The sequence below is a fragment of the Varanus komodoensis genome, unplaced genomic scaffold, assembly GCF_004798865.1.
Source record: "Varanus komodoensis strain SLA01 unplaced genomic scaffold, ASM479886v1 scaffold18_1, whole genome shotgun sequence".
Taxonomy (NCBI): Eukaryota; Metazoa; Chordata; class Lepidosauria; order Squamata; family Varanidae; genus Varanus; species Varanus komodoensis.
In genome coordinates this window covers 7,457,187-7,470,471 of record NW_025335548.1, presented here as the reverse complement: position 1 = coordinate 7,470,471, position 13,285 = coordinate 7,457,187, and the positions used below count along the sequence as shown (strand labels likewise).

General features: G+C 47.2%; 1 protein-coding gene across 2 annotated transcripts in view; it reads left to right on the top strand.

Annotated features, from left to right (window-relative positions):
* The window catches only part of LOC123021834 (fibroblast growth factor 13), a 178,134-nt gene that overhangs the window by 84,815 nt on the left and 80,034 nt on the right, over window positions 1–13,285 (top strand). Inside the window, exon 1 of one of the 2 annotated variants that reach the window (XM_044427040.1) lies at window positions 7,377–7,565. The exons of the other annotated variant lie outside the window; for it this stretch is intronic. Coding sequence (XP_044282975.1) covers window positions 7,400–7,565 — 166 coding nt within the window. The 5' untranslated portion in view covers window positions 7,377–7,399. Of the gene's footprint in view, window positions 1–7,376; window positions 7,566–13,285 lie in introns of those variants that run through there. 2 annotated transcript variants of the gene reach the window in all.

Sequence of the window (13,285 nt, the reverse complement as noted above, 5' to 3'; positions counted from 1 at the left end):
AAAAGATAAGGATTTGGTTTTGGTGGCCCTTGGACAAGGTGCCTTCCCTGGGCCACCTCCTTCAGTGAGGTTACCTTCTCACTACTTTTGTCATGAGCACCTTTTTCTCCTCTTCCTCCTCATTGCTCCCACTCTTGTTGCTTGACAGATAAAAAGACCATGAGCAAAGGCGGTGGTCATCATCATGATATCCGTGCATCTATTTTCTGCCTGTTCCCAGCACTGGGATTCAAGGCAGTCTACCACGTCATATTCAGCATTGCTCTTCCTTCCTACTGGGCCAGAGTGAGGCCAAGGAGCAAACGATGTTACAATGGCGAAGAAGAGATGCTGGTGTGGGCAGATGGACCTTTGCCAGGTACTCAATCATGCCTACCCTTCCTGGTAGTCCAGGACCACTGGGACCAGAGCCAGCCCCATTTCTCTCCGTCCCATGCCCTGCTTGAAGCGCCAGCAGCACCGCTGCAGCGTCCTTGGCATGTCTCTGACAGTGCAAGCTTGTTGCAGTCCCAGCCTTGGTCTCACAAACAGACAGTCATCTCACCCTTGGTCAAGGAGGCAGATGTGGGCGATAGAAAATATAATTCCCAACTTGTGACTAGGGTGCTATAAATGCCATGTGCAGGCTGGTGATTCTGTTTATTTGCACATGTGCTGAGCTGATGACAACGTTAAGAAATGGGCTTGTTTTAATAACTTGGAAAAAAGGATGAATGCAATGAAAGCATGCATTAAAATGTATCCTTCTGAGGAACTGCTGGGCACCCCCAGAGGGAGGGAATCCTAGGACATGGGTCCTCAAACTATGGCCCACAGGATGCATCCGGCCTGCCATGGCCATCCATCCGGCCCACGCTGCCGTTTGCTGCCTGCCCGTGCGCTTGCTGTGCAGGCAGGGAAGTGGTGGCTTGCTCACTCGGAGATGGTTTTGGACTCGCTGGGAGATCTCCGAGCGAGCGAGCCACCACCGAGCGTGCCAGATGCTGCCTCACGCGCGCCCAATGCCACCTCGCACGCGCCCGATGGCACGTCACCAGCCTGCGCCCCAGGCACCCCGCCTCACTGGACTGCGACTTCCCCACAGCCTTTCAACTGGCCCCCAATTGAAAAAGTTTGAGAACCGCTGCCCTGGGAGGTTTGCCCAAGATCCCACTAGGTTCAGAACCATGGATGACTCCTTAGGACAGCCTAGAGTGGAGATACTGGGCCAATAATACGGAAACTCCCAGCCTTTGCCACTCCTCTTACAGAGAGCATTGCCTCATATAGGAAGAATCTGACTGGCTAACAGCTAACTTCCCCCACCCTTGCTGAATGCAGGTGATTTCAAACTGAAAACATGTCCCATGCACTACTTCCTACTCTACCTGCTCTGGAACACATTCCAGTGCCGGAGAAATATAGGGTGCTTCCCAAATGTGTGCACTTTCCAAAGCACCGGGATATAACTTACAGCTCAGTGATAGAGCAGGATCTCCCTTTCTTGATGAGCATTTATCTGCCGTGGTCGCAGGAGGCAGTCATAAATAAGCATTTGGAGGGACAGGTATGTGAAAAGTGATGATTTTCTCTCTCTCTCTTAGTTTTTCACTCTGTCTGATACTGTGAGTTATATCTTGTGCCAACTCTTGTGGCTGTGTGTGTGTGTGTGTGTGTGTGTGTGTGTTAAAGGGAGAGAGAAAGGAACAGAGCAATCTGCATATAGGTAAAAGAACAGTCTATACTATACAGTCTATTTTTTGCAAAGGGGGTCACGAATGACAAAGGATAAAGTGTTAATAATTCAGAGTGGTGAGGGAAAGGACATGTCTGATGGTTCAGGTGGGATGTGGTGTTCATTAGCAGAGAAAAATTGGCGAAGCAGGTAATCCGTGAGTGCCACGTCCAGCTCTTGCCAGACTGGTACCCACCAAAGCAGAAAGGAGAGGAGCTTATTTCACTGTGCCAAATCCTGTCCGGTAATTTGTGCCTCTGCTCAGTGCACGGTCCAACTACAAAGTATGGCAAGCAACTTCAAGGCCACCGGGTTTTCCTTCCTTCCTTCCAACTATAAACACAGCTTGGACTGAATAGGCCTTCAAACGGAGGAGACATTCCAATTGAGCAGCATCCTTTCCAAAACAGAGGGCTGTCCTCTGTAATGTGGGACACCTGGCCACTCCCTCTGCCCTTGCCCACAGCCCCAGTGTCATGGGAGCAGCACGTGGGAGAGGCTTTCTATATGAGCAAGAAGGGGGCAAAGTAAACGCCAGGACCTCAGCAACCATAACGGGAGGGCCTGTGCATAGAACTGACCTGATGTTGCCCCTGCTGTTGACCAGCAATGGTGGCTGGTGGCAAAGAAGGATGCTGGGCCCTCCACACATGGGCCACATTCAGCCATTCCAGAGCACCTACCTCTGCCTGGGCTGCAACACTGTGCAATGTGGTTTCATTGTAGTGGCTGCCTAGCTGAGAGGGCCAATGCAATCCAACCCATTACTTCCCTCCTCCATTGCACAATAATTGCCAGAACACTCTTTGGCAAGCCAAGTATTAGTCCTGGCATAGATTTAATTTAATTATGTCATTCCTCATTTAGGTTCCATTTTCCAGTCCTTCCTTCATGGACTTAATGAATCTGTTTTGTTTGCTTGTTTGTTAAGTTGCTCTTTCCATCATTTCCCATTCATTTTATTATGCGCTGACAAATCCATATGTACGTTTCTTGTTGCTCGCACCAATCACGAGGCTCATGGGCATGAATTCTTCTGGTGAGCAATTCTTGTGCAGGATGCATGAGTGTCTCTTCCTAGATCAGTGCCCTTTATCCCTGCCTGCAAATGCCTGCCTTTGACAGAAGCCTGTTAAACATTTCACATTAATTGGAACACTGGAGCAGTAATTAAAGCCCCGGCCTCATCTACGCTGAAGACATCCTTACATTTCTTCCATTAAGTTGTTCGTTTCTGTCACCATATCAGCAAGTGCAGCATTTCCATGAGTGTACAATTTCCCCCTCCTTCACTGTTTCCTTTTTTAAATATTACTATGCTCTTGGGTTTTTTAAAATAAATTCAGTTCCTAGCCTTAGGCAATTCATCATGTCAAGGTACGGCTGTAGAGTTCATTCTGCAATAATGGTATCAATCATGCTGCAGAGACAGCTCCATCCACCTTCACAGAAGGTTTTGTCAGAATTTCAGAATCCAGGAAAGATTTCTGCAAGGTGGGAATACAGAGTTGATCTACCCTTTCCATGAACTGTGTGCTACAGTCCTCTGGGGACTGCACCACTTTGGAATGCAGGTGTGGACCCACTGAGCTGTTTTGCGATATTTATATCCCCATCTCTGATATCTCCAATTAAAAGCACCCAGGGAGGCATGGGCTGGAGCTGGCCCATCCCCCAAAGCTGTTGCCAGTGAAAGTGGATGCTAGCGGACCATCTCACTTTTCTGGATGGCATGTTCAACAAAATCAATATGGAAGGTGATCAGTATGGTAAGCGTGCAATCCTGTACAAGTTGAGACAGAAAAAGCTCCAACCATTGCAGTAGCATAGCCCAGCCAGCCAGCAGGATGGAAACATGCTCTTATACTGCTGTCTTAATGCAGCATGAAATCACGATCAAACCAAGCAGAAATATCAATTATTTGTGCAGAAGCAGACAGATCTTTAAAAGACTTGCTGGCCCAAGAGGAGGAGACTGACAGATCTGTCTAAGAAGGGCCTTCTGCCACCCAGGTGCCATCACAAGCACTGCTCTGGGACTTCCCACCAACTGAGCCTCTGACTCTGAGGAAGGCTGCTCATTGAGCTGAATATTTGGGCGAGTTCGTGGAAGGCAAGAGGGCTCTTCCGTGACCCCATGGTTTCCAAGAGCTGCTTTTTGATAGCTGTGGCTGTAGAATGTTCATCTGAGCTTGCTTTCTTGGAGGGCCACTCTCAGAATGGAAAGGTGCACTGTACCGCTCACTGGAGTCTCAGGACCAGCCAGGCCAATGCATTAAGTGGGATGCTGGCAAATAATAGGATGCAGTAAAGAGCAAAAGGTTGCCCAGACTGTCTGGGCTCTAGATAGGAAAACGGCAGATTGATAGCAACTTGCAATGTCTAACAGCAGCTATCAAAGTACCTACAGAAATGGTCTTGGGCATGTGCTGTAGCTGCTCCAAGAGACAGAAGTAAGGATGGAGGAAAGGGCTCAAACAAAAAGAATCCTGACCCAAGGCCATCTTAGTTTTTTTTCTTACAAGGTTCTAGTTTCATTGTGATGAGGAGAAATGCGAGTTTGTTCCTCCGCTGCCCCACCATTCAGCACTGATTTTTGCATGACTTTTTTGGTGGGGGGAGATTTCTACTTCCAATGAGAACCTCTGTCTCTTTCTTATGCCCTAGAAGCTGCCTTAACTCCCATTTCTTGAGCCCCGCTCTGCCTTGTTGGCTCAGAACTGCGTTCTCCTTAAATAAAGCAAGTTTGCTCAGAGCAGTGGTCCAGGAATGTGGTCCGTGGCCCTCCCGGAATGGTGTACTCTCTCTCTCTCTTCCTTCCCAAATTGGTTTAAGTTCCCTTTTAATGATACATGTTGGTTTAAAAATCTCTTTGCCGAAGGAGGTTAATGCTCACACCTGATGGTGTGTGACACCAAGTAATGTGCAAGACAAGGCATCTGGTTTGTTAAGAGGGACTCCAAAGTGTTTGATCTGACTGCACACGAGGTCAAGTGGGTGGGTAATTCCATGGGCTGGTTATTCCCACAAACATCCATTTTTAGTGATAGGAGAAACACTGGGAAGCTCCCAAGCTTTCCTTTTGCCAGACGAGACCAGGCAAAACAGTCTTCTTCTCCAGACATTTTAACAGTTGATTTTAAATTATGATGTTATTTATACTGCTTCTAGTCTTAATATATGTTAACTTATTGATCTTTGACCCTTCAGCTGCTTATTCTATTTTTTACTGTATGTTGCTTTTATGTGTTTTAAAATTTGATGCTATTTTTTGTAAAATTGTTGTAATCCACTTAGAGAGTCTTTGGACTAGTTATAGCAGAAAATAAGTTGAATAAATTATTATTATTATATTTCAATAATAGTTTTCTTAGGGCTTCTGTGCAAGAAGTTTCATCATGTGCTCGTGATCCCTTGTTTGTAGATGTTTGTAGATATTTTTCAAGGCTTCCTCATCTTCCAGGGCCTTTCTTATGCTTTCCAGATTTTTTTTTAAACAGCAAGGAAAGTCAGCTGTTAAGCTTTGACGTGGAATGAGTTTCTCTGCTTATTCTCTGTACAACAGCGGACACAACAGTGAGAGCTGCTGTGAGGCAGAGACAGACAAATGCTGGGGACAGGGGGGATTTCTGTGTAAAGGAAGCACACCTTGTCCCACAAAGAAAATTGAGGAAGATGCCTTAACAAAGCAGGGGAATAAATGCCTGGGGTGGAGGTCCAAAGAAAGGGGGCCCTTTGGGAGGTGACCCTGTTTGACAGAACTCCCTCCCAAAAGAGTTGCTATGAGGTTTACCTCACTTCTCATCCTCCATCTTTTGTCAGCCTTGAGCACGTCAGACCCTGAGAACAAATTGTTTGAACATTGCCCGTAGCCAATTGCTGCTACAAAAATGTGATTTTGCAGCCTACTGCTGTGTAGGAAGCAACAGAAATCAAAGGCCACTTGGCAGAATTTCCCCAAATTTTCTTCACCTGTCGCACAGTGGAGCTCACTTTTCCTCAATTTCCCTTTCAGTCAGCGGTTTATTACTTCATTTCTATACTGCCTAATCACCAAAGCCCTCTGGGTGCTTTACAAGGACCTTAAAATGCACTGGGAACATGACATACATGTGTGCATAGAAACAGACCATAGAGGCAAAAATAACGTCCATTTTAAAAACCATCAAGAAAATAAATTAGACTTGATTTAAAACCCCATCGTGTGGTGCCGAATACCTGAGAGAAGAGGAAGGTGCCTGAAAGAGAACAAAGTTGGTGCCAGGCGGGCTTCTTTATGGGGGCCACAACCGAGAAGACCTTCCCTTGCCAGATACATCATACCTTTCCTGCCTGATTCCTTAGAAGATCAGGCTTGCTTAGAGAAATCTTTCCCCAGCCTTCCCCTTTTGGACCAAATCAATGCGCTAGGCCGGAGTTCCTCATCCTGGGATCATGTCCTCCAGGGATCAGGCTACAACCAGGGATGCTGAGCACCTGCAGAGTGCACTGGTTTGTGGGGGGCTGGACTAGCACATGGATTTTTCAAGCCCGGAGAAGACTGTGGTTCCTTGGAAACTTGACTGGTATGTGTGTGCGAAGGTCAGCTGCAGTGGGGATGTTTCCTCTTCTCTGTGTGATGCACAGCACCCAACAGCAGGAGTGTCTTCTCTGTTGAAAGCAGCAAAGGGGAGTCCCCAAATCTAAGCCCACACATTGAAAATCCACAGAATCCTCTGCCGTATTTGCTGGTTTCATTATAGGGCTTCCTAGGCATGTGAGAGCAGTACATATGGCAAGCTTTCCCTAAGTGCAGAATGCAGTCTTGGATTCACAGGGGAGTGGGAGGGGAAATGGGAGATCCCACCAGCTTCCAGCAAGCCGGATTTATCCCAAACAGGGGTTCCCTCCCACTTCTCCAGAGACTTCAAGAAAAGTCTCTAAGACTGCATTGATATATGGTGGTGACCGGGGGATGCTCTGAGCACATTTGAGTAATGTGAGCATCCAGTTACCAAACACCGTTACTCTTTTCCTAGCTTTGTTTCCTATGGCTTTTAACTTTGGAGTTGAGCATCATTCAATGACAATCATTTATGTGAGAATGACTCTAGGACTGTAGATTGTAGCACCAACATGCACCTGATGTCCTGGGATGGGGTGGGCACCATGAAAATTGCTTCTTGCTAGTCTCTTCATAAGCGTTGCAGCTCTAACAATTAAAAAATAATGCATGAGTCTTATCGATGGCTTTAAGTAACCTGCATGCAAATGCTAAGCCACAAAATTGTAGCTAAAAAGGGAGGGGGAGAGAAATTACATGTGTTGTTGATAGCCTGTGTTCAGAATTTTCCCCAATAAATGTTATTTGAAATATGTAAGTTACCTTTCTTAACATAATAGCCCATTCTAGATACTTGCTAGGAAGACTGATGTAAGCATTGCATCTAGAAGTAAACAACTCCCGCCCTTCTTCCCCTTATCCTGCACTGTCAGAGTACATTAATTTACTTGGTTTTTTCATTTCCTCTCTACCAATGTTTTTCCTTCCCTCTTCTCTCCCCTCCCACCCCTCCCAATATCATTATAAAGTTGATTTACTTCTCTAGACTTTTTTTGGTTTTCCTTTTTTCTTTCTTTCTTTCGTTTTTTGCTTTCCCTTTCATTCTAACTTAAGTTCATTTTGTTATGTGGTGAACCGCAGTTATGGATGACGCTCCCCCGGGCACTCAGGAGTATATTATGTTACGGCAAGATTCCATCCAGTCCACGGAACTAAAGAAAAAAGAATCCCCCTTTCGGGCAAAGTGTCACGAAATCTTCTGTTGTCCCCTGAAGCAAGTGCACCTCAAAGAGAACACAGAACCCGAAGGTTTGTCTCCACCGGATTCTTCGTTGTTTCCCTGTTTCCCCTCCCCCACTCTTTCTTCGTTGTTCGTTTCTCGCAGCGTCCGTGCCTGCACTTTGGATGTGTCTTGTGCGTTCTTGGCCTGTCTTTGATATAATGCAATGCGATGCAAGGTGCTGCCCAGATTTCACTTCCACCCTCTGTCCATCTGCTTGCTTGTTGCTGTCTGATCGAGTGGGCCACGGGCCACGGTGAGGAGTAAAGCCTTTGATATAGGGAACATTTCTAACATTAAAATATAATAGTGCTATCTTTTCCTGGCACACCTTTTTCTCTCTCTCCCTTTCTCTCCCTCTCCTTCCTTCCTTCCTTCCTTCCTTCCTTCCTTCCTTCCTTCCTTCCTTCCATCTGTCCATCCATTCATGCCATTACACTCACCCTTTGGCTGCCCAAATTTGCTTGCTTTTCTCAAACAGCACCTTAATTCCTACTCATGACTGCCACTGCCTTATCTCGGGTTATCCATCCATTCATCCACGAAGTTGTTCTCCACAGTAATCATTTCAAAGCTGCACTGGGCTGGGAATAAATGCGATCTTGCTCTTGAAACTGGATTCTTGGATTCTCTGACACTTCGTGATGCTTTCGTGCATTGCTGTAGATGAGCAACAGGACAAAATGCTTATGGGAGCTGTAGTGCGGCAAAGCAGGGCAGGTTGTATGCAGTGCACGCCAGGCTGCATTTCGGAGAAGTTCTGTGCATGCCTTCGAGCAAATGCCCAATGGAATGCCTCGTTTTCACTTTCCAGAGTCAGTATGAAGGACCACTTGCTTGCTCATTCTTTAGCAACTGTTAACAAGGACATGTGCATCATTAGTTTGCGGTTTTGCTATATGAGATTCAACGATATTTTCTCCCAGACAGCTTAAGTCTTGGTTTTCTGTAATGTTTTTCTACTTCTGCTTCAATTCCTACCTGGTAAGACCTTTGCACGTTTTACAGGAGCTTCTGTATACGCTACAACAGCAATATTTTTATTATTAACAGTTATTTTGATTATTGTTAGCAAACATTGGAGGATAAGGGTTTGATCCTGTTCTATCTGGGTCTGGCTGGTGATGCTGGCATGACCATGTCCCTGAACACAAACTTGCAGGGCCAAGTAAGTTGTGCTCGTACTCCATTGGAATCAATGTAAAACTGAAGTCCCAGGGACCTAACACAGCCCGAATCCAATGGTAGGCTGATTGGTTGGTTTATACATACTGCTCTTGATGCATTCGTGTACATGGTGCTTTAGCTTAATAAGTCACTCTCTGCCTTCAAGGAGCTTGCATATTACCCACACTTTGCATGATCCCAATAAGCCCATGGTGACTGTATGTGTAACATGATGCTGGTGCTTCCTGCTTTGGATGGAAAGCAGCCTGCAGGTGTTCCAGGAGATCACCAGCAGTAAAGACACCTCCAGGTGTACCTATGATTCTCTTCTTCCCTAACCCTTTTCTTCCTTTACCTGGCTTTACCAAGATGTACAGGAACATAATTTACAGGTTTGGGGAAAAATGAAGCAAATGGTTTCCCCCACCTTTTCCTTTGGGAGCTCATAGCTAAATTTAATGCTTTAAATGTGTAAGGTAAATGGATGGCTTCTTTGGGATCTGAGCCAAGTAGCTAAATATGGAGTTGGCCTAAAAGAATTCCTCGGTCACTGAACTATGCTGTCTTTTGGATAACCAAGGGTTTTTCATTTGGATGTGCAAGTTCAAAACTTATTCCTGTGCCATCTGAGGTCATGTGAGTATTTGGTCCATCAAACTGATCAGTAGCCTCCAACTCCTACTGGTTGTAACAGTCCTTTTTGGTGGCTTCCAACAATGCTTTTTATTTATTATTTAAAATTAGGCTGTCTTTCAAGGAAGTTCTATGATAACCCAGAATGCTTAGCATCTTGTAACAGATTTGGAATTTGCAGATAAGCGCTCCCATCTTGTTTAATTAAAAAAAAGTCCCATTAAATAAGTCACATGCATATGCTTTGTTTTAGAAATGACAGACTTTTTCATCAAACAGATTTTAAACGCAGGTTCATAGCCTGTTTCTTTTTCGTTAGCGTTCTGTCTAGTGTGACCTCTCTTTTCCCAATGTGCAAAGTAAGGCTTATTTGTGCTGCATGCCATTGTTATAAGTGAGAAATGTCTTTATCTAGGAGGGAGTCATGGTTTGACTTGCCCTGGGCCAGATCAGGGGGGGTAAAGTCTTCACAAAGAACGAATTCCAATAGGCATGCTCCAGAATTCAGGGCCAGCCCCCCTCCATGCATTGCAGTGAATCCCACTGCCAGCAGTGCCGTGTCCCCAATGCCACCCCACATTTTGCACTTGAAGCAGACCCAGGGCGGGGACTCCTCCAGAAAGGCTGGCTGACTGCCCGCCCTCAGTGCCAGATGCCACAGCAGGAACCAGCCAGCCCCACTCTCCAGAGCAACCCTCCTTGCTTTGCAGAGTGGAGCAGAGGGTGGGCAGACACCCCTGAGAGCTGGGCTTACCACCCTCCAGCCCCACCACTCTGGGCTCATGTCTCTCTCTCATCCCCAAGAGGGAGGCGTTGGTCCACATGGCATCCCAGAGAGCTCTACTAGCCATTCTTCTGCTGCAGCAAAGGCTGGGGTGAGAAACATAGAAACAGAGTGAGTCAGAAGGGGACTCCCGGGCCATCTAGTCTGACCCCTGGCTCCAGCCAACTCCACTCATGACATGCCTACCATGTGCATTTCCAGCCTATCCTTGAACACCCTCACAAATGTGGCTTCAACCACCTCCCGTGGAAGCCCATTCCATGCCCTCAGGGTCCTAACTGCCAGGAAGTACTTCCTGGCATCCAAATTGAACCTGAGCTTGGCTCCATTGGAATACGTCCTGCCCTCTACTGCAGGAGAAAAAAGGTCACGGCCCACCTCTGTGTGACACTCCCTCACATACCTGTATGCCACTAACAGGTCCACTCTGAGTCTCCTCCTCTCAAGACTGAGAAGACCCAGTTCCCTCAGTCTCGCCTCATCTGGCTTCCCCTGCAAACCAGCCCATCCTAGTGGCCCCTGTGCTGCACCAATTCCAACCTTGCTATATCCTTTCTGTAACGAGGGGCCCAAAACTGAACACAATTCTCCAGTTGCAGGCATGCCAGAGTCGTATAGAGTAATACCTCTCTCAATCTGGATGCCACACTTCTGGCTATGCAACCAAGAGTGGAGTTTGCCCTCTTGGCCACTGCATCCCTTTGTTTGGCCACATGCCAGGAGCCTCCCCCTGAGTGTCCCTCAGCCTGAAACCCCAAGCAGGAGGGCTTTCTGAGAAGGCCCATGGGCCGCCGTCCTAATGTGGCATCAGCAGGAGCAGAGAAACATCTGGGGCATTCCCCAGAGAGGCCAGCCAGCCCTGAGGCCTCGCTCGAGCAGTCCTTTCCAGGCACTTTCAAAGACCACCTCTCTGCTCATGCCTTGCCCAGAGAACGGACCCTCAAAGCACATGCAACAAGGGCGGGGCAGGTAGCAGTGGCTGGTTGGGGGCAGAGGAGGAGCCGGGCAAGAAGTGGCCCTGTATGGGCTCTACCCAAATTGTACGATCAGTCACCAGGGGAAAATTTGTGCAGCTGCATACAGAGAGGCTGTTTCCAGGTGATCTCTCTCTGGACCAAGGACAGACTTCTGGGTCAGCAGGAATAGGCGGCAAGCCCCCTCTCCTTTGCAGGCCCCCTATTGATATTTCGCCCCTTGTTCTGCTCCCCTTGGATTTGTCCTTGAAATGGGCCCCAGTCGGATACAAGTCCCTTTGTGCTGGAGTCTAATCCCAGCATCTCGCCTTCATAACCCAGAGGTTCCTCTCCCCCACCCCAAACCCCCAAAGCCTTTTCTTGAGTGCAGCAGCCCCAGTGCTCCACTGCAGTGGCGCATTTCATCACGGAACCCTTCTTTCAGAGAAAAGTTTTAGACTCACAAAGTCCCGCTTTTGCGCCACATTCTAGTGCACAAGGTGCTATTAAAGGACAAATGCCTCCCCCCAACACACATGCACACATTCCCCAGATCCGTATTTTCATTCACAAATAAATGAAGTGCAAGAGGCAAGAAGCAGCTTTTACCTATTTCATCAACATGGAGAGGGCACTGATTCTGGTGGAGATGGAAGCAGGACTGGTGGCTGTTCTATATCATCATTGCATAATTTTTAAAAGAAGGGGCTTAATTTCAGGGGGAAAAAATTACATGTTTCTGCTCCACCTTTGCTTCCTACCTATGAGCTCAAGGACATGTGATTAGAGAAAGGATTTGTTTTTGATTTTTAGCCCTTCTGGCTGGTAAAATGGTTGGATTTGTCTTATTAGTAGTACTACACTGGATTGGTATCCTTCCTTTTTTAATTTTTGTGAGGAATGCAAGGGGGTTCTCATAGGCTCAGAGTGAGTTTCCCAGGAAGCTCCACAGCTGAGTGGGACTTGGAAAGCAGTTTCCCCTGTTCCCCTTCCACCCCACACTGGTTTTCCATTTTAGGTATCACATCTTCATGTTTTGCTGGTAGGGCAGACGTAAAGCTTTTTCTGGACTGAACCAGCCCATGCTATCCAGTCAACAATATAGATTAGGACTAAATTCACTTCATGTGGACCATGAACTATATTTTGGCCTGAGATCAGCGAAAAGCACAAACCTGTACAGGTTTACACAGGGATTATGAGAAATTTCATTTTAGCTCATGCAACATGCATGCTCGGCCTCTTAAAAGCCCCCAAAGTGTAACAAGCACATGTTTGCTGAATCGTTTGCCAAACATTTACTCACAATCAATTTGTGCAGCTTTCTAACAAAACTCATGGAAAGTTTGCATACCATTGCTGCCTCGTTTCTACAATTTGTCTGTTTGTGCACAGTGATTATCAATCACAAACACAACTGGGATTTGGGCATGAGACTAGAAACATAGAAACAGAGCAAGTCAGAAGGGATCTCCCAGGCCATCTAGTCTGACCCCCGACTCCAGCCAGCTCTGTCCAGCCTATCTTTGAACACCCTTACCAATGGGGCCTCAACAACCTCTTGTGGAAGCCCATTCCACACCCTCAGGGTCCTAACTGTCAGGAAGTGCTTCCTGGCATCCAAATGGAACCTGGTTCCCTGAGCTTTGCTCCGTTGGAGTGCATCCTGCCTTCCTCTGCAGGGGAGAACAGGTCTCTGCCCATCTCCATGTGACATCCTCTCACATACCTGCATGTCGCCAACAGATCCCCTCTGAGTATCCTCTTCTCCAGGCCGAAGAGACCCAGTTCCCTCAGTCTCGCCTCATACGGCATCCCCTGCAAACCGGCCACCAACCTTGTGGCCCTGCGCTGCACTGACTCTAACCAGGCTATATCCTTTCTGTAATGAGGGGCCCAAAACTGAACACAATACTCCAGTTGCGGGCGCACCAGAGTCATATAGAGTGGTAGTAATACCTCTCTTGATCTAGAAGCCTCACTTCTGGCTATGCAACCAAGGGTGGCGTTCGCCCTCTTGACCACCGCATCACACTGCTGACTCATGTTTACCCTGCAGTCAGCCAGCACCCTGAGGTCCCTTTCACAAGTGCTGCTCTCCAGCCACTTGTCACCTAACCTGTACTTATGACACTTATTCCTATGCCCCAAGTGCAAGACCTTGCACTTATCCACATTGAACGCCATCCTGTTGTCTCCTGCCCACTTCCAA